The 27,202-nt window shown below is 37.2% G+C and overlaps 1 protein-coding gene across 1 annotated transcript in view; it reads right to left on the bottom strand.

Annotated features, from left to right (window-relative positions):
- Vps50 (VPS50 subunit of EARP/GARPII complex) overlaps positions 1 to 27,202 on the bottom strand; it is a 99,021-nt gene that overhangs the window by 45,880 nt on the left and 25,939 nt on the right. Inside the window, exons 10-17 of the mRNA XM_075953472.1 lie at positions 21,826 to 21,868; positions 19,985 to 20,083; positions 17,275 to 17,415; positions 12,461 to 12,593; positions 10,302 to 10,393; positions 6,676 to 6,770; positions 6,302 to 6,400; positions 2,162 to 2,252 (exon numbers count right to left, since the gene is read on the bottom strand). Of these exons, the coding sequence (XP_075809587.1) occupies positions 2,162 to 2,252; positions 6,302 to 6,400; positions 6,676 to 6,770; positions 10,302 to 10,393; positions 12,461 to 12,593; positions 17,275 to 17,415; positions 19,985 to 20,083; positions 21,826 to 21,868 (793 nt within the window). The remainder of the gene's footprint in view (positions 1 to 2,161; positions 2,253 to 6,301; positions 6,401 to 6,675; positions 6,771 to 10,301; positions 10,394 to 12,460; positions 12,594 to 17,274; positions 17,416 to 19,984; positions 20,084 to 21,825; positions 21,869 to 27,202) is intronic.

The following is a 27,202-nucleotide window of genomic DNA, read 5'->3' as shown; positions in this document are numbered from 1 at the left end:
TTTTCAAATGACAGGAAATTTGAATGACACAACAGAAGTCCTGGTAGGATACCTAAAATAAAATATCCTTCAAAAGATCAACTGCTAAGACACAGCTGACTCATGCTTGCTGCCTTAAGACATCCTTACAGACACATGAAAAGTATCAAGTACATATGTACCTTTATTATGTTGGTATCTGTAACTATCATTTCATTTCCTTTAGCGACCAAGAAGCAAAGAACACTACATTTGGGCCAGCTGTGTCTTCTGCTCCTAGACTGCAATATTCAAGACATTATGAAATGTCACCTGCCTTCTCTTTGCTTCAATTTCCTCATCTTTAAAAGGGGAGGAACAATCTAGACTGGGGAAATAAAAAATTATAGAGCTAAAAAGATGCAATACCTGACCCAACTTCCACATCAAAAAGATGAACATACTGAGAGACTCTGGAAAGACTGGGTGCCAAGTTCAAGGTTACAGCTAACTGGAGAAAATGTTCAAATAATCTCTAAAGTTCATCTGAATCACTAAACTCTTGACTTGACAACTTACCATAGAAATAAACATTTTTCTATACCTAACAATATTGACAACAAATTCAAGTCTTTGTCATACAGTCTAAGTCTGAAAAGGTTCAAGGGCAGTATGAAAAAGAATCTTCTATTTCTACAAAGTGCACTGACTTGTCCACTCTACCATTCCACCATGTCTCGGCCCCAGGTGGTTTTCTTTATAAATTTCAACTACATGGTAAATCAGATCTGACACAATGCCTGAAAATCATGACACTGATTTTATAACTCTAAACAAGTGTTTAATATAACAACATGATTTTTTTTACAAATCTAAAGGAAAATATTTGAATACTTAAGCTGTAAATAGTTTACAAGGCAACCATTTTTTAAAAAGTAAAGCTTGCTTTAGTCAGATATAAAATCTTTCTATTAAAAATGTTCTTATAATCATACCAAGTATACATGAAAATACGTGTGATTGATCTATTAACAGTCAGCCTATTAAATAAAATTCAATAAACTTACTTAAATATAAAGCTTAAAAATTTTAAATGTTAAGGAATTACAACTATTTAGAAGTCACAGACTCTGCTAATTTAATGTTATTTCATTAATGCTAATTAAAATTTGTGTTACTTTTCTTGTCCTTGAGCATGTACTGATTATCACTGTTAATTATTTTTAGTATTACCATATTAGGAAAGGACTGGATATGAAACTACATAACATAAAAACTACCTTCCTATTAAATTAAACATAGGGAGACAGCTCAGCAGTAAAGAGCACTAGCTGATCTTCTGGAGGACCTAGGTTCAATTCCCAGCCCACACATGGCAGCTCATCACTGTCTGTAGTTCCAGATCCAGGGAAGCCCATGCTCCCATTTGGCTGCCACTAGCACTGTACGCTGGTGGTATACCAACATACATGAAGACAAAACACCCAAACATACAAAATAAAATTTAAAAATAATAATAATCAAGTATATTATATACTTAATATTATACACTTAAAAATAATTAAGTATATTCAGATTTTTTTTTCTTATTCTAGAAAGCCATGCCACCTGAAGGAACTCACTAAACAAAATGCACTTTCAGGCCATGAACTACAACATAATCATTGACGCAGGAATATTTACTACACTGCATCTCAATCAAGCCAATTAAAGAGTTTTTCCCAAACTGTTTTTTCCAAAGAATCCAACTAACTAATAATAATTAGTATTTCTCATAAATACCTTTCATTTATCAAGCATTTTGACAAGAGAAGCAAATCTGTAACTGGACTATAACTTAAGTGCCCATTCATGCCTTCAGGAAATTGCTAATACTTGACATATACAAATAAGCATTTTAAGTTAATGATACTAAAAACTGACTCATTTTCTGAAAAACTTCGATAAAACACTGGGTTCTTTTTTGAATTCAAAAGCAAATTCATTGTACCTGTTACTTTTTTAGTCAAAAGAGTTTTCTCAAGCATGTAAGATGAATATTATAAGATAGACTTCAGGTTCATCAGCAGTAGATTCTTAATACAGAATCTGTTAAGAATCCCTTTCAAGGAAGGAGCTCTCACATACATGTTTTTGTTATTAAAAGAAAAAATTCAAAACAGTTACTAGAAGACATATTTCTTTGTTCTTAAGAAAAACTTACATGAAGCTGCAAGATGCTGAAATTTGATTTAACAGGGCAAAGTTCCCATGTCTCATTCTCTAAGAACATTCTCAGTTCATCAAGTCGTATTCTTAAAGAAAAGAAAAAAAAAACAGTCTAAACAAAAAAGGCAAGGACTGAAGAAACAAAATATGGTATAACAACAGAATTATCATCATCATAATCCCCTTTTGAAGCATTCAGATTAGCACAATAAACTACAAAAGCTTGCTTCTGTTAGCTATACCACGATCCTTGAGAGAAACATAATAAATATGTGTCAAATATTTACTAAGGTAAATATTCCTAAAAGTGTAAAAGTGGTGTATAAAAAACACAATTTTTAGCCAGGCAGTAGTGGCACACGCCTTTAATCCCAGCACTCAGGAGACAGAGGCAGGCGGATCTCTTGTGAGTTTGAGGCCAGCCTGGTTTACAGAGAGAGTTCTAGGACAACTAGGGCTGTTACACAGAGAAACCCTGTCTCAAAATACCAAAAAAAAAAAAAAAAAGGCAAGAAAGACAAATACAATTTTTACTAAAGAACTAAATTAAAACCTGTTGCCAACATACTTAAATTTATCTTAACTATTCATATACCAGTGCCAAAATACACAACTAGCAGGTTATACAAAACCACAAACATTTATGTATTGTCATTCTCAAAGGTTTGCAGCAGTGTCTACTTCCACAACGCACTTAAAGCTGAGCAGGCCAGCAGTCTCCTCACCATCTACATTACAGGGGATGCTTTTCATACTACTGCTCTGACTGGATGTTCTGAGTCATCGCTACGTTATATAGGGAGATGCAGAAAAACAAGGCTTTACTTCTACATAAATAAAAACCTGGTGAGTCCTTCTTTTTCTTCAATATGCCACCAGCTATTGCTACCATGCTAAAAACAAAAACCAAGACCTTTTCTAAAATAAATTGAAATTCGCAGACAAAGGATGAGTAAAAACATATATCTAGAAAAACAGGAACACTTCTAAATATTGGGATAACTAGACAGGGACCACAGCTCATAAATATACTTAGCAAAGTTATAGGCTACAAAATTAACACTTAAAAATCTTGAGCCTTCACATATACACATGACAAAAATATCAAGGAGAACATACAAGCTGAAGCACAAATTGCAAAGCACTGATTTTAAGTAAAATGACTGAACAGAAAAGATCTTAATATTAGGTAGAGCAAGGACTGATGATGATGATGGATGATAGATAGATAGATAGATAGATAGATAGATAGATAGATAGATAGATAGATAGATAGATAGATAGATAGATGGATGGATGGATGGATGGATGGATGGATGGATGGATGGATGGATGGATGGATGGATGGACGGACAGACAGACAGATGGATAGACAGATAGATGGATAACAGATCACACACACACACGCACATGCACACAGATATAGTGAACATGCAACAGAAAATGACTCCACTGATAAAATGTTTGCCACACTAGCATGAGGAACTGAGTTTGTATTCCCAGCACCCATATCAACAGCCAGGTAGAAACCTGTATTTCAGTGTCAGGGAAATGGAAATAGGAGGCAGCCTTCCAGAACTGGTAAGCTCTGAATCAGTGAAAGACCCTGCCTCAAAAGTAGAGTGAAGAGTACTTAGAGAAAGACCAGTCAATGTCAACCTCTGGACTGCAAACACATGCACAGAAACTCACACACACACGCAGAAACACACAGAGAGGGGAGGGAGGGGGGAGAAAGGAAAAGGGAGAACAAAAGATATCATGTTCATGCAATCGCACAAAGAAGAGAGGAAGAAAGAGCTGAAGCGGTGTTTGGACAGGTAACAGCTGGTAATTCCTAAAATGATTGTGTCTTTCAATAAAAACCACAGGGGAAAACCAGTGAGTCTAAATAGGAACTAAAACTATAAAATTTTACAATTTAACATTGAGAAGACTAATAACCCAGTTAAAAATGGGCAAGAGCTTTAAACATACATCATCAGAGAAGATACATAAAAAGCCAATAAGCACATAAAAAGCTGGCAGCATCTTCATTTATTAAGGAAATGCAAACTGAAACTACAAGATACCACTTACATCTACCAGGACAGTTACAATCAGAAAGACAGAAATGCTGTGGAATAATCCTTCTGTAAACTGTGAACATATATTACTCTCATTGGTTAATAATGAACTGACTAGCCAGTAGCCAGGAAGGAAGCATGGGCAGGATGGACAAACTTAGAATGCTGGGAGGAAGAAGGACAGAGACAATAGAGTTACCATGAGACACAGAGGGAGCAAGACATGCTGGAGGACAGGTAAAGCCACGGTCACATGGTAATACATGTGTTAATAGAAATGGGTTAATTTAAGTTCTAAGAGCTAGTCAGTAATAAGCCTGAACTATCGGCCAAGTATTTGCAACTAATAAGTTTCAGTGTGTTTATTTGGGAACTGCTGGTGGAAGAGAAACTTCCCCCAACACAGAACTAAACACCAAAAAGAGACTGGAGAAACTGTAAGCCCTCACTCAATACCAGTACAACGATAAAACAATGTTAAATGCTTTGGAATACAATTTTGACAGTTTCTCAAAATGTTAAACATAGTTACTACAGAACCAATCAATTCCACTCTAGTTTCCTACAGAAAATCACCACAAATGGAGTGACTTAAAGAAAGAGGAATTTATTCTCACTGAGATCTGGAGGCAGGAAATAAAGCATCTGCATTGGAATTGAAGGTTGAAGTCAAGATGGAAGTGGGGTTGCCCTTTCCCAGAGACTTTGGTCTAGGGAAAATCTATGCACCTAGATTCCAGCTCTTGGAATCCCTGCTGCCCGGTGGCCATAGCACTCCCTGCCTGACCCTCTATACTGCTTCATTCAGATACTTTCCTGGAATCTCAGCAAAATCTCTGCCATTGGTTTCCTCTTACTTGTGATGGTATTGAGTGCTCACCCAGATAATAAATTGTCTTTATTATCACTAATACACATAAAAAAAAAGGATTGGTGTTGGAGACTGATCCAATTGATTTAACTTCATATATGCTAAACATTTATTCTACTGGCTGTGGTCTCTGCTGCTCATCATAAAATTCTTAACATAATATTACTATACCCTAACATACTTTTCTTAATAAGTTAACAATTATAATTTTCAGAGAGCTGGTCTTGAAATTTGCTGAACATATCCTGAAGGGAAAAGAAGTACTGTTTTTCAGCTTTACATAATCTTCTAAAAATATTTATTCCTTTAATTTTATGTATATTCGCATCATATGTGCACAATAACCTCAGAGGTCAGAAGGCTGTGAGCCAACAAATAGATGCTGTGAACCCAAACCCAGGTCTTCTTCAAAGCAGTACATACTTTTAACTGCTGAGCCATCTGTCCAGTCCCTTATCATAATCTTGAAATAAACCTTTCTTAGGCATGAGAGAAGTTTATTTCTTCTAAAAAGGTGTCAATTTTCCTGATACCATTCAAAGCACTATCAGAGCCCTTGGAAATGTTCTATAATTTTGACAGAGCAATGATGAAATCACATGAATCTGTTATTAAGTAGGATATTTTTATAACCACACATTACTAGATCACTCTAGGCTGTTACTACCTCAGCTTAGAATATTTGCACTATCCATAACATCTAGCAGAAGAATAATAGCCCTGGGTGAGTACAAACTGTTAGTTCATGAACATAAAGAAATTATGTCACACAAAAAGGAAGCAGGACATACAGGAGCAGGAGCAGTAAAAGCCAAGAGCCTTGGGGCAGCATGCAGAGTAACAGAAATGGGATAATTTAAGTTGTAAGAACTAGGTGGTAATAAGCCTGAGCAATTGGTCAAGTATTTATAATTAGTATTAAATCTGAGTGGTTATTTGGGAAGCAGCTGCCAGCACACAGAGAAATTCTGCCTATAATCAACACATTAAAAACAGAGAATTTAAGATTTGCAATGAATAATGACAATACTTTCTAGTATATTCATGATGAAGTATCCCCAACTGTCCTACAGAGATATAATAAATTTATTTATTAAAAGCTAAAAATGGCTTTAAATCAGCTAATCTTATACAAGTAGGCCTTAGATAAATAGTCTCACCACCTACTGCATTTATTCCTATCTTCTTGAATTTTTACCTGTGGTGGTTCTTGAAATAATTGATACTTTGTTTTCTAATGGATTCCTGCAAAACTTCAGACTTGCTACCACAAAATTCTTCTCCAACTTGCATCAACCTAGTTGGACAGAAAGGTCTATGTAAGTTTCAGGAACATCCTTACAGAAAACAATAACAAAAATAGCCCAGGTTCTTTCTTTAACAAGTATAACCCATAGAAATTTAAATTTGGGTATTTGAAAAAAAAACTATAAAGATTCTACAAGCCCAGTCCATTGGCCATGAGTAAGTATATTCTCTCCTAGGAAGTTATCAGAAAACTCAGTAATTTCTAAGTTTTTATTTTTATGGTTGAATGTATAAAGCCACAGAAGACAGTATCTCAAACACTACCTGCTGACTATATCCAAAACAAAGATAAAATCATCGTATTTGAATATAGATAAATCAGTTCCAAGTAAGTAGGTTTTTACTTTTAGTTGGACATCCTGTAAGACACAAATAAACAAATAAGTAAATGTATTCTGTAGTACACATTAAAATGAGATAGTGATCATTCTTAGTTTGATAACATCTATCTACATAGACCAACAGCCAAGTACCTTAAGACTAACCTAATAGGGATAGCCCCATGATTGTTTTAAGAAATAGTAATGGCCACAATCTCACTAAAACTTGACATAATTATGTTAAATTATACTTAATGCAAAGACACATAAATATGCACATAATTCTTATGATAAGAACAGTGTGTTGGGCTGAAGAGATGACTCAGCAGTCAAGAGCACACTACTCTTGCAGAGAACTCAAGTTCTATTTCTAGTGCCCCAATGGCTCACAACTGCCTATGACTCTAGCTTCAAGGGATCCCATGTCTCTGATCTCTGAAGACGCCTGTTCTCAGATACATATAACTACATATACACACAAATACATAAGTGAATATTAAATAAAACCTTTTTTCAAAATATTATATTCTTATGAGAGATGAGACAAAACCATTATGGCTCTGGTTCATTTGAATCTCAGCTATAATGCATTTAAAAATGAATAACTGTAGAATAAGCATCAGACAACATATAAAAATTAACAGTTTTCACAATCATCTACATAAATGTTATAAAATGGAGAACTTTCACTGGAAAGCACACTAAATCTTGAACAGACCTATAAAAAAATCTAGACCAGTAAGATAAAAAAATAACCCTAATGAAATTATATATAACACAGAGAAACCCTGTCTCGAAAAACCAAAAAAAAAATTATGTATATGTATAGACATAAACACACACACACACACACACACACATCTTCTTTTTAAAGAAACCAGTACATTTGAGAGTAATAGCACTGAGCGGATGACTGATCAGTAGAGACCAATTTTCCAAATTCATGAAATTCCAGCCAAAATCACAAGAATTTTTCTTCTGAACAATTATCCTAAAATTCGCCTATAGGCAATAATTGCTTTTTAAAATACTATGTAAGGATGGAATAAAAGTCCTGAGTAATGCTGAAAGACTTATAATACATTGAATATACTACAAACTATTTAAAATAAAAGAATGAAATGTTCAGATAAATAATCTAAATAATTCTTTAAAAGAAAACAGTATACATATAACATTTACAATTGCTGAAATTAAAAAAAAAATCCTGCTTTTTTGATTACTTAACCATGTCAAAAACACTATGCTAATGATTTTCTGTATGGGATAAAAGGATCCTTGTTCAGCTGGCATTTCCATCCCTGAAGAGGAACAGGAACTAGAGTGTCAAGTATTACTTTCTCTAAGCTCCTATGCCTGTTTCACGGCAAAGCTAAGTCTCGAATGGAGGTCTATCTTCCTTCAAAGTCACATTTTTTTTCTCTATACCTTGGAACAAATGAATTAGACAAAAGTAGAATTATCCAAAAATTGGTGAAGAAGAAACTTAATTAATAGAAGGAAAACATTTACTGTTCAGATATCAAACAAAATACATAATGAATTAATGATTCCTATATTTTTTCAAAAATGCAAAAGTTAGAAATTATGGTATAATTTTAAAAAATAAAACCATTCCTGAGGTGTATGAAAGAGCTGAGATAATATTCTCGGCACTCTGGATCCAACAGCTAATACGCAGTGCAGATACAGACGCACAGTCGCCAGGAAAGCACTAAGCTGAGCTCTACATGGAGAAAGGCTGTCTGTACAGCATAAGACGAGAAGACACAGATCATAGTTCAGCATAAAAAAAATACTATCTGCACTTAAAGGAAGTAAAAAAGAAAAATAACAGATAAAGGACTACTCATTACTAAGTTTGTTTTCATAGAAAATCTATAAAAACAAAAAAAATAATTCACAACACAAATTAAAATAATATAGAGCAGGTTAAATACTGCAGTAGAGGATGTGGGGGCTAGCAAGGGCCAGTGGAAGCAGCACATTAAACTTGAAGCCTGGAGTGTGACAATCAACTCAAAGGAACACAACTATTATATTTAAAAGTACAATGCCTTCCACAAACGGGCCCAATGCTTACATTGGAGTGGTATACTAAATTTCTCACTGAATAGACTGCATGTACCAGGAATACCATCAGGCTGCCATGTCAGACGGGCTAATTACATATGAGGCCAGGCACTGCAAATGGCAACACTGAATACCAGAAATTCTACCGTGAACATGCTAATTTCAATTAAGTACAATTAAGGTCTATAAGGAGACTAAATCACAAAAAAATTTATGTCTAGCCCTGGGTGAGCATGACTATATATCCAAATATAATGCTCAAACAAAGAGCCCCAAATCACAATTATTTGATAAAAACATAATAGATTAATATTGTCATAAGAGAAAATAAAGAAGTCAAAACAATTATAACTACAACATAAATATATTTAAATGTTAAATAAACCAAACTGTGTAACCCAATATATGGTTGTCATAAACCAGAGCACTAACTTATAAAGATAAATGAATCTTGAGGAAATTTACATTTTTAGGATGTTTCCCTAAATAATTTTTTTTTAAGAGAACCATATAGGAGATAATCAAACTGAAGGGCAATCTAACTAGGGGGTGGGTAGAGTTTTTCAAGGTTTCAAAGATTCCAAAGAAATTATACTTTGATCTAGGAAGAACCACATCTTAAGTAAGTTTCCATCACAGCTGAAACAGCCAACTGAAAGACACCGTAAGAAGGTCGCATTACAGTCTCACAGTTGGGTCTACTTATAATTCACGTGATGGTGCCCAACCTAAAAGGTGAGAGCAACAGAAAGCAGGGCCCTCAAAAGGGCTTTAAGGTCACGCAGGTGGGGTCCCTGGGACTGGGACTGGTGCCCGAGGGACATGGCTTTCCCATTCCACAAGGGAAAGTGCAGAGGAAGGCAACATCTGTGAAACAGGAAGCAGAACCCCACCCAACACAAACTCTAGGAATTCTGACTTAAACTTCCCAGACCAGATCTCTAAGAAACAATTCATATTCGTTTAAAATAGTCCAGTAGTATAGTAGTTCAAATGGAGCACACTGACAGCAGCCCAAATTCTACACACACAAACACACACACACAGTTTTCCTCAAAGAAGATTGCAAAGAACTAAACTATTATTAATTCTTCCTTATATTTTGACCCAAATGTTACCTACTTATTTTTTTCCCTAAAATTAAGAAAAGAGGAATTCAAGAAAACTAAATAAAAATAAACAGGATAGCTCAATTTTAAAAAAGGCACTACTATTCTTTAGGGAATTTCCTTAGTCATGGATCACATGGATATTCTCAATGGAAAATTTCAAACTAAGAGACTTTTTCTTTCTATTGCTCATTGTAGTCGATGTAATTATCAACTAATTATAGAAATTAAGTTAAATGATAGCCTTGTTCTAAAGATAAGGAAGCATATGATTAAGCCTACAGAGAGCACAAACACACAAAGTTTCAAAAAAGAATTTCTATGACAACCACAACATGAATGTTCGGATCCCAGCTTCTGTGGAAGTGAACATGAAAATAAACCAAACCTGCCATATTCGCGTAAGGCCATGCTCCAGTTTCTTTTTCACGTAGCTACGATCAAAATTGGTTTCTTCAGTACTCATCACATTACTTCCTTCTGAAAACAAACAAAAAATGGAATGCTTTTAATTAAGTGTAATTTTTTTCCTAAATTTTTTGTTGTTACTGTTCTCTCATTTTTATAAGCCAACCGAAGTAAAAAATAAAATTCAGGGCTCAATAGTTCAGAGCACGAGCTACTCTTCCAGAGAGAGTCCTAGCAACTACATGGATCTCACAACCTTCTGTAACTTTGGTCCTGGGGAAATCCCACACCCTCTTCTGGTATATACAGGCACCAGGCATGCATGTGATGTACAGGCACCCATACACATAAAATTAAAAAAAAAGAAAATATGCTCAATATATATACATTCAAAATAATAGTAAAATCAGGTATTGTGATTAAATCCCTTTGACACCTAACACAGAGAAATGCTAAATAAACCCAAAGCTATGCACTATACATGTGAATGGGCCTAGAAGTCCAATGAAGGCAGTGTGGCCCCCGAATCACAAACCACCTGCTTCAAGACCATGTGACAACCTGTTAATTCAACTATCAGGTAATATGCATTCCAACAAGACTAGAAGACAAAAGGAGATAAACCTGCATGTTTTTATTTTTATAATTCAGATTATTTTTATAATGAACTATAATAGTAATCATTCCACACAAAATATTTAGCAATAGCCAGTCCAACAAACAAAATCAATATTGTTCCTCAAAAAGCTTTTCCTTCTGGAAATACAAACACACAGCTGCTTAAAAGGACTTAGCTCAGTGTGCTGCTCTTAGCGCACCACCCTCTCCAGGCTGGCCACGAGTCCAGTGGTAACTAGGAAAAGGCCATCCTTGCCCGTCAACAGAAATACCTGCGGGCACTGCCAGAGCTTGACCACATGCACGACCTAGCAGTGGTGACCCAGCAGCTTAGCCATGCATCTAAACTACAACTTTAGTGGTTTGTTTAGGACTTAAAGTATTAGGATGGCAAAAATATCACTACAGAGCTACAGAAAATGAATTCTACAGGCCCTTAGCTTTACAAAGGGACTGGGAATTATTTCCTATCACAGTTCTTACCACTGTACTCTTGCATGTCTGCATTTAGAGGCCTACACATTGTTGATGGACTGCTGAATCAGTCAGAGAACTTAAATTCTCTTAAGATATAGATTAGAGCAGGGAATTTCAACAAAACAGTCTAAATATGTAAGGTCCATCACCACAAAGGTCGTATCCTATTCTCTACAATTTTTGTTTTAACATTTGTATTGGATCTGTAAGTATGCATATTTAGCAATTCTTACATCTAATGTATATGTTGACTCTACCTGAAAGCTGTCTTTTAGCTTATCATTAAATAATGTATTAGAAAATTAAAAAAAAAAAGGTGCTGAAGTATCTTAGCACTGCCCATACCTAGAAAGATGTAAAAGTAACAAAGCAGAATACGTGCCATGAAAGCCTGGCCCTCACTGCTCTCTCCCCTTTCCTCCGTCTCCCTTTACCCTCTTCAACATTTCTACTCCATGAGACATTTTTTAGGGGGTATCTTGATTTTACTGTTTACATGTATGATTAGACATGTCTCCTAACATGGCTCCAAAATTCTGTTTAATCTAACAATATGATTTAGGTATTTCCTGCTTTACCCAATCACAGAAACCAGTCTTCCTGTATTTTCAAATGGAAAATATCAATATAATTATTAATTCTTAGAACCTAACTTTATTTTTATAACCTGCAAGTTAAAATAATAGTGAGTATGGAGTATTTCCTAACAAATCTGAGAAGACCAGTGTCTTATTAGGTTTACAAATCAATAACACTACAAGAATATTGTTTAAAATGCTTTTTCAAAACAATTAAGCACCAGGGCCATCGGCATGTACCCTCAGAAACGGAATTATGTGCCACTTGAAAAGATCTTTGGACCAGTTACGCCCCAAAGAAAACTGAGCTTTAGTAGTGTCTGAATGGCCTTCTTGGCCAAACATTTCATCTATGGCCACTAAAATGCCTCAGTCCTAAAGTGGACCTTGTCCCTTCCCACCACTGTGCGGGAAATGCGGCACGTTACAGCTGGGCTTTAAGGAAGCGATCCAAACGGTTTCCTACCAGATGCTGCAGCTGTCTCCTCAGAGTCGTGCTTCCCGTGCCACTCCATGGTCCTGTAGTAGCTGAGCATGACTTCCCACAGTGCTTTGCACAGGTCCGCCAGGCATGGGATATAGCTTTCTGGTGTTACATGCTGAAGAAAAGGAGGCAGTTCCCAAGAAGGATATTTTCTTAAGTACTCACAGCTAATCAAAATGAAATTTCCTATTACTAATCAAATACAAGCAAAACGACAAGTAAGGAAATCTCTTCCGTTGGAACAGCATAAAAAGTAAATCAATATAAGAATTCCCATTTCAACATCGCTTTTTCATTACTCATTAGTAATTAACAGTCATAGGCCTAATCCATTTTAGCTCCTGAACCAATCCAAGAAATTACTGAACGGGTAAGTGTTCTCAAAGCATACATTTAACTTCCCCAAATGTCAGAACACAGTCCAAGAATGGAGTCATGTGAGATTCCTGAGCCCTTATGAGAAAAGTCCAAGGGAACCAGTCTTGTAACCTCTAGTCCTCCATGGACTAACATGGGTTATTCTTGGAATGTGCTCTCTTGCCCCTCACGGTGTAGGATAAGAGTGAGTTCACTTCAGTTGTTGTTATTCATGGACCTCTATGGAAAAACACGGTTTTTCCACATGCGGCTTGTCCTTGTGATTGACTACCCTACTCGTGATTTTCTTAACCCTCAGAGTAGGAACTGTCTAAGTCTCTGGATACAGTTGGCCATTGCATGAGACATTAGTCCACCTCATTTCAGGACCCATTTTCCCAGGGTCACACGAACGAGAATGGTAAATAACCAGATACGTATACTTTTTCAAACACATGTCTAAACATGTAGACGTGGCTTTATATTTGTTCTTGGAGCAGAGTCACAAATGACATAATGGAGGCTGGATTTATCATTCAATTATTTCATCTGTGGAAAATGAGTAAACACTTTTACAATCTCTGACTTCTATAGATGCTCCAGAACTCACAAATATTCCAATAAAGTAAAACATTTTAATGCAAGGTACACAGCTTATGAAACACTGCAAAGATCTAAGGAATGTGCATGAGGGCCCTGCCCCCATCTTTCTACTCTATAAAAACAGGCCTTCTGCATTCTTTCTCCTTTTCTACCTTGCAAACTTCCCACCGGGCATAAAGCATTCGCTCTGTCGTTAGATTTTCTAGATCCTTTAAGTTTGTGACCGACCCACGACCAGAAAGAACTCTGCTGACAAGCATGGAGTGAGCAGTCCTCGACGGGGAGGGCTAGCAGAGCCGAGCTGCAGTGACACAGACACATCAGGCTGCTGCTCTGGATGTCACATGCCTGACTAGTCTTCCCTGTAAACAGACTGATGGCTACCTTGATTGTCTTCAAAGAACTTTCATCCAGTAACTGACAGAAGCAGATATGGAGATCAACAGCAAAGCACTGGGCCAAGCCCGGGGAGTCCAGGTGAAGAGAGGGAGAGGGGCTGTATGAGCAAAGGGGTCAAGACCATGCTGGGGAAACCTACAGAGACTGGTGACCTGAGCTCGCGGGAGCCCACTGACTCTGGACTGATAGCTGGGGAACCTGCATAAGACCGAACTAGTCCCTCTTAATGTGGGTGACATTTCTGTGTCTTGGGGAGTTTGTGGGGTCACTGACAATGAGATCAGAATTCACCCCTGGTGCACGAACTGGCTTTTTGGAGCCCATTCCCTGTGGTGGAATGCCTTGCTCAGCCTTGATATAGGGGGGAGGAGCTTGACCTGCCTGAAATAGACATACCAGACTTGGTTGACTCTCTTGGTTGACTTACCCTTTCTGAGGTGTGGATGAGGGACTGGGTAAGGAGAAGGTGGGGGGAGGGAGAAGAGAGAGAAGGGGAGGGAGGAGGAACTGTGGTTGGTATGAAAAATAAAAAATAAAAACAACTTAAATTAATTAAAAAAGAATTTTGACCCCAAAAGAAAAAAAAATAGAACTATACAAATAACTGTTACCATCCATTAATGAATTTCTACATCACATCATAGTTTATCAAACCACAAAATTAAAACTTAAATCTACTATCTTTTACTCTACACAATGTGAGGAGGAGGGGCTCCTCTCCTAATGCTATGATGTAGGAGTTACTGTTTAACAGATACAAGAAGCAAGAGATAATATATCTATTATATTTTTCAAAATTGTTTTCAAAAACAATTGAAATTATAGTAAACCTGCTCAGATCTAACTAAATCAATGACTTTTTCTAAAAGTCTTCCAAAAGAACTTAAATTTTATTATAACCTAATACATCAGTATCTATAAGCATATAAGAATAATAAATTTAATACTAGATAGCAAAACAATACTCATCTAAGCTTATATTCTAAAACATAAACAATAGACCATTTTAATATATATATATATTTAAAGGTGTTTCCAGTGTATATAAATTCTAACATAATAATCTCTGTGTTTGTAATATGCTGGGAATAAGACTCATTTTGCAATAAGATTGATTCATTTCCACTATACTGTACAAGCAATTAGCATCTACTCTAAAAATAAAAAACCTGCTTCTTACCAACGTACTTAAAAGTGAGGCATGGTGGCACACACCTATAACCTAACACAAAAGACACAGAACAGGTATGTTACAAGTTCAAGACCAGCTCCAGCTACATAGTGAGACCCGGTCTTTAAATCACAAATCAGTCAGTAAATTTTAAAAAATAAAAATAAAATCACTTGTAACCTGAATATTCTAATTAGTTTATGAAAAGTACCTCTAAAACTAAACTGGAATTGATATGGAAACATCTTGTCTGCTGACTAGATATCAGAGATGAAAGGTGCTATGCAGGTCACTGGGGGAGAAGAGTCATCAATGAACTTACTCTGTGCTCAAATCTGCATGCGGGCATAATGACCTGACAAGGAAGATGTGCCCATAGAAGTAATAGTGACAGGACAGTTATCAGAGTAACCAACTTCTTTCTGATTAGACATGAGCCTGTTCCACAGGAGTTCATGCCCGATACCGTAAACCTACACAAAAGTCCACAGCTAGGTAGGTCACTGATGGAGGAAGGTTAAAAAAAAAACTGTCTTGGCCCTGATAGGACAGAAAATCAGGTAGGCGGAGTAAACAGGACAGAATGCTGGGAGGAAGAGGAAGTGAGCTCAGATGCCAGGCCGCTGCTCTCTGGGGAAGATGCGATGAAGGATGGACTTAGGCTAGAATCTTCCTGGTAAGTGCACCTTGGGATGCTACACACATTAATAGAAATGGGCAATCAAGATGTAAGAATTAGCCAGTAAGAAGCTAGAGCTAATGGGCCATGCAGTGTTTAAATGAATACAATTTATGTATTGTTATTTTGGGGCATAAGCTAGCCAGGTGGCTGGGAGCTGGGTGGCAGGAACCAGCCCGCAGCTCCTACAACAGGTCACAAGACCTGGGAGGCGGAGGAGGGACAGAAGTCTAGTACTGCTGTTTTGTTAACTGGGTATGTCATCAATTTGCCTTCTAAATATTTATGTTTATAGGCACTGCTTTCAACCTAGGTCAAGAAAGTTTCAATTCTGTACTGGCAGCAGTTAACAGAGAGATTCATAAATGGTCAAAGAGCGAATAAGTGACTCTGAGTGCTCAGAACAAAACGGTACATCCACATCCATTCCTGAGAGGCTGAACGGAGTATCATCACAGGAGAGGGGGTAGACAGGATAAAAGATCTCAATATGAAATGCTATTTTTAAACATGACATGGCTGCTTCACTACCAAACTCATGGTAGCCAGAATTAGCTATAGAAGGCCTGCACAAGCCAAATCAGTCAATAATCCCACATGGACAGAAGGGAGGGACTCATAGACTTCCATCCTTAGCTGAGTGGCTGCAGTAATCTGGATGATAATGATCCCCATAGACCCATATATTGGAAGGCTTGAACTGCACTTGCTAAAACTATCTGGAAAGAATTAAGAGATATGGCCTCGTTGGAGATGTGTCATGGTGGAAGGGTGTTTGAAGTTTCAAAAACCCAACCCCGTTAGCTTTCTCTCTGTCTCCAACTTACGAATGTGATGTAAACTCTCAGCTACCACTCCATGCCATGTCTGCCCGCTTGCTACCATACTCTCCACTGCGATGGTGCCCTCTGAAACACTAAACAAGCCACCATTAAACGCTTTCTTTCATACGCTGCCTTCCTTGGTCGTGGTGTCTATTCAAAGCAACAGAAAAGTAACCTTGGCAGGGGCTATTGGCTAATTGCTGCTAGGAAATCCTTTATCTTCAGGGCTGTGGCCACGGGTAGACGGCCATATGCACACAGTCAGCACTACTCAGACTCCTCAAATTATCACAAACAAGAGTGTGGTGAGGAGAGAATATGAAGGGGGGCTTATATTGGAGGTCTGGGGGAAGCACGGGAGTGAGGATATGACTAAGATACATTGTATGTATTATGAAATTGACATACATTGTATGACTAAGATACATTGACTAAGATACATATGACTAAGATACATTGTATGTATTATGAAATTGACAAGGAGTAAGTGTTTTTAAAAAGCATTTCCAGATTTCACAGGAAACCTTATTATATTACACAGGCATGGATAAACCATGACCGAAGATAGTCAAAATGAAAAATTAAATAGATAACGACATACTATCATAAAACAGGCAGGCAAAGAAAATGACCAGACAAAATTACTGTCTGGATTAATAGCCTATAAAACTTCCACATAGAAATCAAAGCATGATGGAGAGGACCCAGCCAAGGAAATGGAGGCCCTGGTTCCAGGTGGAACAATAATAACACTAATGCATACCGTACAGAGATCTTTGTATTGCAGCTTCTGGAATTTTGTATCTGTGTTTTCCGCACACAGCTCCACATAGCCGAGCACAACCTGGAACACGGTGTTGTGAATGGCCTGAGTGAAGTGCATATGAAGTTGATCCATTGCAGTCTAGGAAAAGAAAACACAAATAGTGTAACTTCATAGACTTAAATAAATTTCAAATGATTTGACAAAACACAGAAGAAAAAACTCATCAGCTATAACATATACCTCATTATCATCCGTACAATTAACTGTCACAATCTATGGTATAGACTGTTTGCAAAAAGACTTTCTCATAACTGTGGCATTATCCCACTCAGGCTGAGTGTGAACTGTGAAACTGTGCTCCTGTTCTGTTTTATGACTGGTATTCGCGTTCATTCTCAATATATATAGTTGTATCTCTGTGTCCCCTGTCCTGCCTAATACTTGTTCCCTTACATTGTTCAGGAATCCTATTTAAGTCAGTACTTTTCAGCACACCTTTTGCTTTCCCTGGGTAGAGCTCTCTAAAGCACTTCCCTACAAACGTCACGTGTGCATCTGTGCTGTCTGAATTAAGAATGGCCCCCATGGACTCATATCTTAGTCACTAGGGAGTGGAACTGTTTGAAAGGATTAGACTGATCAGAAGGTTGGCCTTGTTGGCGTAGGTGTGGTTTTGTGTAGTCTTAGAGGTGTGTTACTGGGGGTGAGGTTTGAGGCCTCGGTGCATTCTCATTCTCTCTCTCTCTCTCTCTCTCTCTCTCTCTCTCTCTCTCTCTCTCTCTCCCTCTCCCTCCTTCCCCCTCCCCCTCTGCTTGCCTTCTCCAGATCAGGATGAAAACCTCTCAGCTACATCTCTAGCACCATGCCTGCCTGCGTGTTGTCATTCTCACCATGATAATAATGAACTAATCCTCTGGAGCTGTAAGCAAACCCTCCATTAAATGTTTTCCTTGTAAGAGTTGCCTTGGTCATGGTGTTTCTACACAGCAATAAAAATCCTAACTAAGGCAGCATCCCTCGCCAGAAGAGAACATATATGATAGTCCATATTCTGGCACCTAGAGCAATACAGTAGGGAGGTACAGATGTATATTTAATGAACAAAAACAATATTATGGACTCAATTAAAAGTCATAACCCTATTTCCACTGAGAAATGCCAAGTGACTTTCTTCTAACAGTTTTCCCGAAACACAGCTTATGATTCAGAAATTAACAATACAAAAAGTAGGCATTTTAAATGGTAAACAATTTAAAACATTTGAAAAAGTCTTAAATTTCCTTCCAAAACGTGGTGCAGGAAGAATTGTCTGTATTCTGTCAATCATGTTTTAAATAAATGCTGACTGGCCAGGCAGGAAGTATAGGCAGGAAAACCAGACAGGAAGTAAAAATGATGCAATGAGAACAGGAGAATTCTGGGAAGGAGGAAGTTGACTCTTCCCAGTCCTGAGCAGACTACCGAGGAAACAGGATGTGACCTGCCAGCTGAAAAAGGTACCGAGCCATGTAGCTAAAATAGATCAGAATAATGGGTTAATATAGGCTACAAGAGTGGATAGGAAGCCTGAGCTAGTGGGCCAATCAGCTTTATAACTTATAGAGATCTCTGTGTGATTTTCTTTGGGGCTAAACAGCTGTGGGAACCGGACAGGACAGAAAACCCTCAACAAGCAAGCCAGCCCTTCATGTTACAAAAATGTAGCACCAAAAGAACAAAAAGCTGTATCTATCATGTTTAAATGTTAGGTGAATAAATGTATAATTCTAGACACAGACAACACAACCCTTGTGTTGTGTTTTCTATGGAAGACTGTGGATGATAAGTGTACATTACATGGCAAGCTCAAGCATTGGGGAAATCTGCTAGATACAATGGACCTATTTGGCAGATAAGCGTACCCAATGAGCAACAGTTTATACTGCATGTGAGGGAATCAGGCTAGCCTATCTAGGAACAAACAAAATCACATATTAAGATCTACATCACAGGACCAAGACTCAAGGTATAGAACACTGCATGTAATCTGTCATTGACTGAATTAGTTTGTACTTTTCTTCCCTTCCTTTGTGATTGTCTGGTTGTTTGAAAACAGGTATGGTATTTGTTATGTAGTCCCTTGGGCTTGCAATCTTCCTGTCTCAACCTCTTAACTTTTCAAAAACTCTTACATAAAATTGTGAAAATATCACACCTGGCAAAGTTTTGGGATGTTTCAGTTACATTATTTACACCCTGAGACTCTGTTAAGAATATGCTACCCCTATAAATTAAGCATTAAAATGCACTTTGTTAAGTGAAATTTTGTAAGGACAGCACACTGGTAATATTCACACTCGATCATGAAGGTTGATAGGTTCCTAATTATGAACTACATCTGCTCAGAACTTGGTGTGGGAGGTCCTTTCTGTATTGGCTAATGAATAAAGAAGCTACTTTCAGCCAATGGCTTAACAGAATATAGCCAGGCTGGAAGAGAGTAGGCAGAGTCAAGGAGAAACCATGTAGCCCCACAGGAGACAGATGCTGGATGAGGGACAGAACTTTACCTGGTAAGCCACAGACACAGGGCGATACACAGATTAATAGAAATGGGTTAACCAAAGATATAAGAGCTAGTTAGCAATACGCTTAAGTGACTGGCCAAGCAGTAATTTATATAATATAGTTTCGAATGAACAAACAGACTCTGACAACAAGAACTAACCTGTGTTTTTCCAAGAAGTCGATAAGCTTGCTGAACTTTGGTATAATGATTAATATCAAAATTCTTGCAGATTTTGGAAAGAGCTACATCCAGCTGTTCCTATGCAATCAACAGAAAAAGTTAAGAGGTGATGAGGAAACTGTTTTTAAAGCTAAGGAAAAAAATATTAAAACTGCCTTCCCTTCATTTATAATTAATATCTATTTACCATTATACTGGATCAGTCAAAACCAAGTATAAGTAAATTAAATTTATCCACTATATAAAGATTTATATTTAAGTTTTATATAAATAATTAGCATTATTATCCATTTATCTGCCTTAAAACCTATATCTAGCATTTAAGAAAAAAACAAAATAAGTTTAGTTTCAAAAGACCTTACTTTATAATGTTTCTTAGCTTTATATTTCCTTATACATTTTCTAAAATTACATAGTTATGTAAACTGATGTGTGGAATGACAAAAAAAAATACAACAATAATTTTGCAATCAAGAAAAAGTAATTCTCAACCAAATACTGACTTTGAAAATATACACCCAATTAACCTTTTCCATTTTTAATGCACTTTGGGTTTCTATTTCAATGATTTCATTTTTAAATAATTTTCCACATGCACAGAAAAAATATCTTATATTAAGAATTAATAAAGAGCTCAGCAGTGGTGGTGCATGCCTTTATTTCTAGTACTCAGGAGGAAGAGGCAGGCAGATCACTGAGTTAGAGGCCAGTCTGGTCCACAGAGCAAGTGCCAGAACAGACAGGGATACACAGAGAAACCTTGACTCAAAATACCAAAAAACAAAAAAGAAAAAAAAATCAAACAAACAAAAAAAACTGAATAAATAATGAATCTTCAACAGAAAGCCCTCATTAAAAAATATTCAGAGCACTATTTACTTACAGAATTGAAGTCAGTTCCTTCTGTGATAGGCAACCATACACTGTTCTAATTAGCAAACAACTGCATTTATGACAGGGACTCCTTTCGCAAAAGGTCATTTGATTGTCCAACTCTAACTTTTACGATTAACAGTACCCAAGTCAAGAATGCAAAAGGTGTGAAGGGAATCCAGTAACTTATTGCTTATTAAAATGAGCCTCTCCTTTGGAAAGACTGCCAACAAGGCAGGAAGATTCTGAATATAAACAGGAGGATGAGAAAGCTTCAGGATAAACCTTTTTCTTCTCACCTCTACATTTTCAATGATCTGAACATGATATAAGGAGGGGCTGAAGAGATAGATGCCTGCTGTTCCAAAGGTCCTGAGTTCAATTCCCAGCAACCACATGGTGGCTCACAACCATCTGTAGTGAGATCTGGCGCCCTCTTGAGGAAGAGACCTGGTCAGTCGTCCTCATCAACTTAGACCACAAAACACAATATGGACAAGTTCAACAGAACCGCCATACATGGGCTGCCCATGCATGCCTCAGCACTGTCAGTGCATAGATTGCAATTTCAAGTTTTTATCAGTTAATAATCATAATGAAATCAACTTACTGATCCAAAAAAAAGTAATTTATAAAATTCAGTTATTTGTAAAGCGTTTCTATTATACTACAACACGACAACACATCTTGAGTTTGAAGAGTCACTATTTCTAGAAATAGTGATATTTTCAGATTCTGCTTTAAGCCCCCCTAATTCTAGGAACATTATCTAGTTTACATGTAGATTAATCTGACTATACACAGACATTTCAAATGAAACACAAGAGAGCTAAATACAGTGATCTAGGAGCAAGAAAAATAAAACAAACATAGAAAATATGTTGGGCCTGCCTAGACAAACACCCACGAAGGGAAAATGCTGGTTAGCCTATTTTAAAGGTCCTTACCTCAATTTGTTCCAAAGTATCCTGCAGCTTTGAATTCAGCTCACTATCAAACAGAAGAGAGTTAGAGGTGCCAATCTTTCAGAGTAAATGCTAACTAACCATGGGTGATGGATAAACAGCCAGTGCCCTTAGCATGTGCAGTGGTATGCTACTGATGACAAGCGATACAGTTAGACAAGAAAAGAAGTCATAGAGGAGCCTATAGAGAATGAAGAGTCAAACGTTCATTACATGTTTAAAATTAAGAGGAATAATTAAAATAAAATGTAAAATTTCACAAGTAAAGTTAATTTCTACAACATGGGATTAAAGAAATAGAAATTAAAACGTTGTAAAAACACAATGGAATGCATATTGTTGGAGATTTTATCTGTTACGATGCTGTGCTCACCAACGTGATATCCTCTAACAATCGACTCCAAACAAAAGCCAAGCAAACATTCTTTTTTATTTGGAGTAACTAGTAAGTGGCTTCTAAGTCTCCGTGGCAACTTAAGGATGCCTTACTGTAAAGTCACAGCAAGGAGACTGTGACACCAGCAGGACACAGAATTAAGGGAACATATGGCAAATGGCTCCAACAGACACTTGGCAAAGGCGATATTCAAATGTAAATAAAATTTTTAAAGGGGGGGGGGGCACTTGAGTCCATTAGTCATTCTGCCAAAAGATATTTTAAACCAAGATTGACTCTTCAAACTCTGGCTGGATGTAAAACAAATGCTCAAGGGAGGGGACAATCCAATGAACTCTCTGGAAAGCTTCAAATGTGACCATGGTTCACATTCAGGCTACCTCACAGCAGTTCCAGGGCTGTGCACACATCTAGTCAAAGTGTTCACACAACTCTCAGAACCTATTTGTAACAGGCAAAAGCTTGAAGTTGATACTATTTAAATTATATATTACCAAAAAAGGTCTCTGACATCCAATAAAATACATTCAATCTCAAAGAACAATGACAAACTTTGTGAAGTAATAAGAATGGGTAAAAGATTTAGCTCAACACAGTGAAATCTTAGGTTCTTTTCAATGTTACCTGCTAAAGATAAGCTTGACTCTCAAATTCCTAGTAACCCATGGAAATAGGGAGGATCAAAATGCACAGTTCACCATCGATAAGATCAAAAAAGCACTTTAGTAGCTTAAGGGAAGAAAGTTTATTTCTGATGTCATTAGCTTCTAGAAGAAATTTTCATAATTTTTTTTTCTTTCTTTTTTTTGTCATTAGCAAAGCACCCTTGACAATCCTAAGCTCATACTATACACCTCCATGGGTTCCTTCTCTAGTTCCTCACAGAGTCTCTCAATGCAAGCTAACGAGCTAACACCACAGGGAGCCAAGTATACAGGTACAAAGCAATTCTGAAGAAAGGAAACCCAGCATCATGAAGTCTTTGATGGTCTAAAGAAAAAAGGTTCAAACCCACAGAAAAAAATTTACTTTTTAAAAAACATATAATGCTTATCATATGTAGATTTTCATCTGAAGTCAGTTGTTCTGGCAGTTCTACTTTCTGGTAAAAACCAGTAAGGAAACCAGATCTTTAGGCCCCCAGTGTTTCAGGGCTGATGACTTAGAAATGACGGATGATACACAGTAGAGTCCACAAAGATTGCTTAAAGAAATACTTACAGGAAAATGTAGATTTTTCAAAAAGAAAAAACAACACACACACTCAAGAGCCAAGTTCTCCCAAGCCCATGGGCCCTCCTGCCCTACTCCCTGAGGTATCTCTCTGCACTTTCACCTTGCTCTTGCCTGCCTGGTTCTTAAGCACAGCAAGGTTTGCAGAACCTAATGCAGAAGTATAATCACATTATTGCCCCATGTTCAATAAACACTCTGTTAACTTCCCGAAAAATAAGGACAAAGCAAAAGTCAGCATGGAGTGTGAGATCCTTGACTTCTCATTCACCTTCAATTCTTTGTCCTTTATCCTCATGGACTGCGTGCACTTCCCTAACCACACCCCAGACTTTCCCAACCTCCATTTCTGCTTGCAGGGTTCACAACTAGAATACCTCTTCTGCAAACACCGACCTAGTTGTCAGACCTAAAGGCGGTCTTCTCTCGAAGAGTCTCTTCGGCTCACTTCCTGTCCCCAAGGGTACTAAAGAATGGGATCTGTGACTGTGTCTTCAAGGGGCAAGCCTCCAGGAGACAGTCATTTCCTCAGTTCTCCCCAGGACTAAACTCACTACCTGACTTGGACATCCAGTAACAAAAATCTGTGGGTCAAATCTGCAGTGCAAAGAAAACTCATTAATTATTCCCCATTTTCTACTTTAATAACTAAAATCATAAAGACAGAAGGAGAACAACAGCCACAGTAAACTCTGGGTCTGCAGGTGCTTCAGCAATAGAGAAATACACAGGGTTAAACCCAGACACTCGCCTCTAACCAATGAGGCTGGGACATCCACCTGAGCGGGAGCTAGAGACACAGAAGGATGGTAGCACAATGGCATTGCAGAGCTAGTAATCACTTTCTTTTAGGGAATAGTTTCATTCGGAAGGAAAAAGAAGCATTTCTAAATTCATTTACATTAAGTCACTAGAAAAAAATGATTGTTTGTTTATAAAAATGTGAATCTAGCTGTTGTTTTATTGCAGTTATTTTTTATAGCTGCAACATTCTCCTGTGAGCATGGTAATGTGAACAGCATGTAGAAGACTATAAATATAAAATCTAGAAATCAATTTCATTTTATTAAAGAGGCTCTCAAAATCTCCAACTGCAGTTTGACCACAACTGACTGTTAATTAAATATAAACAGAGAAATTAGTGATAAAGGACTGGGAATTAGCTGTGCAGCTTTTAAAAAAGTCCTCGGGTATCACTTAGAAATGTTGAGTTCAAGCCATTTTAGTCACTTAAAGTATATTAAAAAGATTTACCCATAAAAATTTTGAAAAATAAAAGCTACATTGTGGTGAAAAAAATCACTGGTTCTAAGATGGAAGGCTAAGAGCTTTTAAAAGCTATCTTCAAGCCCAACAGAATGAAGGAATGCTTCTAGTGAGTCCAGGCATCACTGGAGAAAACCCATAAATAACTAATTAAGTGCTTTTATGTAACCGCTCTAGACACACACACAAATTACTCTTAGAAGACTACAAATAAATCAAACCTATGTACAAATCTGATGATACAAAACAGATAATTAGCACTGTGCTGAATCTTGCCTGATCTAGTAGTACAACTAGATGTTTCAAGTCAATTCCCTTGAGATCTCTGGGCATCAGTTTGTAGATAAGGTAGGCTAACTCCAAAAGACTTCTTCCAGCTCTAAGATTTCCTGAGTCTAATACATGTCAAGCACCTGTTTCTCAATTATCACATCTTTCTATGTGGTTTGGGCAAATGCTAAAACTTTTAGAATGAATATGAGTAAATCGAATTCCAAATTTATAGTTTATATCCATGATCCATAAAAATACTAGTCTGCTGAGCTTACAGCCACCCTAGAGGGTTCCAATCTGCTCATGGGAAAGAGAATTCCAAATGCTATAAAACTAAGCCAAGAACCCTGAGATGCCATGGAGTGTCTCTACAGCCTTCCACAGCAGGCAGGATGAGAGCAGAACCAGTAAGGTGACTTTGGTTATAGGGATCTCTGTCTTCAATTTGTTCAGAAGTCCCCTGCCTAAGTCCCCTGCCTAACTTAATACAATCAATCAGCACAAAGCTTGGAGTCCATGCCTAAGGATGCTAAATATGAAAACATCCCCAAACTTCACGAGTTCTTAATCATAGCAAATTTGGAAAAATAAAGAAGAAAAAAAAAACTCAGCACAGATGTGTCCATAATTAAAAACTGTGGACACTGACTGTATAACTTAAGTACACAAATCCTTTGAGATCATTGTCTGAGAAAAAAGAATAAAGAATTCTTTAAACATTGTGCTATGATGAAAATACAGGACTCGACAAACTAGTTCTGATAACTCACAAACTTCCCAGCACATAAGACAGAGCTCTCTGAGTCTATCAAGAAGGTTTTCTCCAATGAAATAAAAAGTAATAAAGTAGCTATGACTTTCGGGATAACTTTCCTTGAAACTAATTTAGATAAATTTCAAGTGAAACAGAAATTAAATGCTTCATTCAGATACACTTTAACATAAACGCACTCTGAATTTTATTCCCAGTAAATTTCAACTATATGACTCCATGTCAACTAACTTGAGAATTTCAAATAACACTGCAAATGTTCCCTGTCAGTCATAAAGTGAACAAAATTGATATTATGGTTTATTTTATTAAGGATGCTGAAACATAGCAAATCTCAACAAAGACACAGAAGAGGCGCCTGTAGCCTTTCTTCTGTAGCCAGCCAACTGAGAGCCAAGTATCACTTGGAATAGTGCATGTTAAACTGCAGGTATTTTAGGTGAGGTCTCCCACACAGGGCTGCTGTCTGAATTCTAGTTTTTCTGCTTTCATCCCGAAGTTACTGAGTACCTCCTCTCAGACCAGCAGACCTCTTAGCTCAACCTCAACCTTCCCATTTTATTTCAAATGAAGGAGTCATGTGACTCGAACCCTTAACCAATTAAGACCAAGTTAAGACATGGCCAAGTAGATACATGGTTCATACAAACTTCACTGAAATTTAAATAAAACCCATCACAATGCAGAAATGTTTTAAATAATGAAGTAGTTCTCTTAAAGACATTTCTACTGGGGGAGGGGGCAGGTGTGTGGCACACACCTTCAATTCCAGCACTAAGGAGGCCGAAGCACAAGTCTGAGGCCAGCCTACATACATGGCAAGTTCCAGGTCAACCATCTCCAAATTATGGGAATATTAGTATTCTCTAATATTCAAAAAGAATGAAAACCTTAAATGTACTTAAAATTCAAGTATGGAGATTCAATTGTAAATTAAATACAATTCCTAAAATTAACAGAGTGTCAAATGGTCTTAAAACTGGGGATTCATGGGATCATCACAGGACAGAGAAAGTTCTGCATTTTAGGGATCTGCTGCACAAAAGACTGAACGTCACTGATAACTGAAGACAGTCTATTTCAATATTGCTATAGGAATAAAACGCAAATGTTTTTAATAAGAGAAAATCAAATATTTGAGGTCATGACAAGTTAGTTGACTTGATTTAGTCATTCCATGCTATATAGGAGAATCATAATATCACTTTGTACTCAATAAATATATAACTGTTAATATATAAAACTATAAATGAGCCTCAAAACTAAGCAACTTTTTCTTAAAAAGAAACATACATGTTTCCCAAGCAGGACAAGGAGTAGCATAAGAAGACAAAGTGAAAAGGAGGCCTGGCAGAGCTGGGCAGGACACAGCGGACTGGGCCACTCCAGGGCAGAGGGCCTGCCTCACCAGCACAGCC

Source organism: Microtus pennsylvanicus, chromosome 19 (assembly GCF_037038515.1).
Source record: "Microtus pennsylvanicus isolate mMicPen1 chromosome 19, mMicPen1.hap1, whole genome shotgun sequence".
Taxonomy (NCBI): Eukaryota; Metazoa; Chordata; class Mammalia; order Rodentia; family Cricetidae; genus Microtus; species Microtus pennsylvanicus.
Note: the sequence above shows the minus strand (reverse complement) of the source record. Positions and strands in the feature narration are given on the sequence as shown.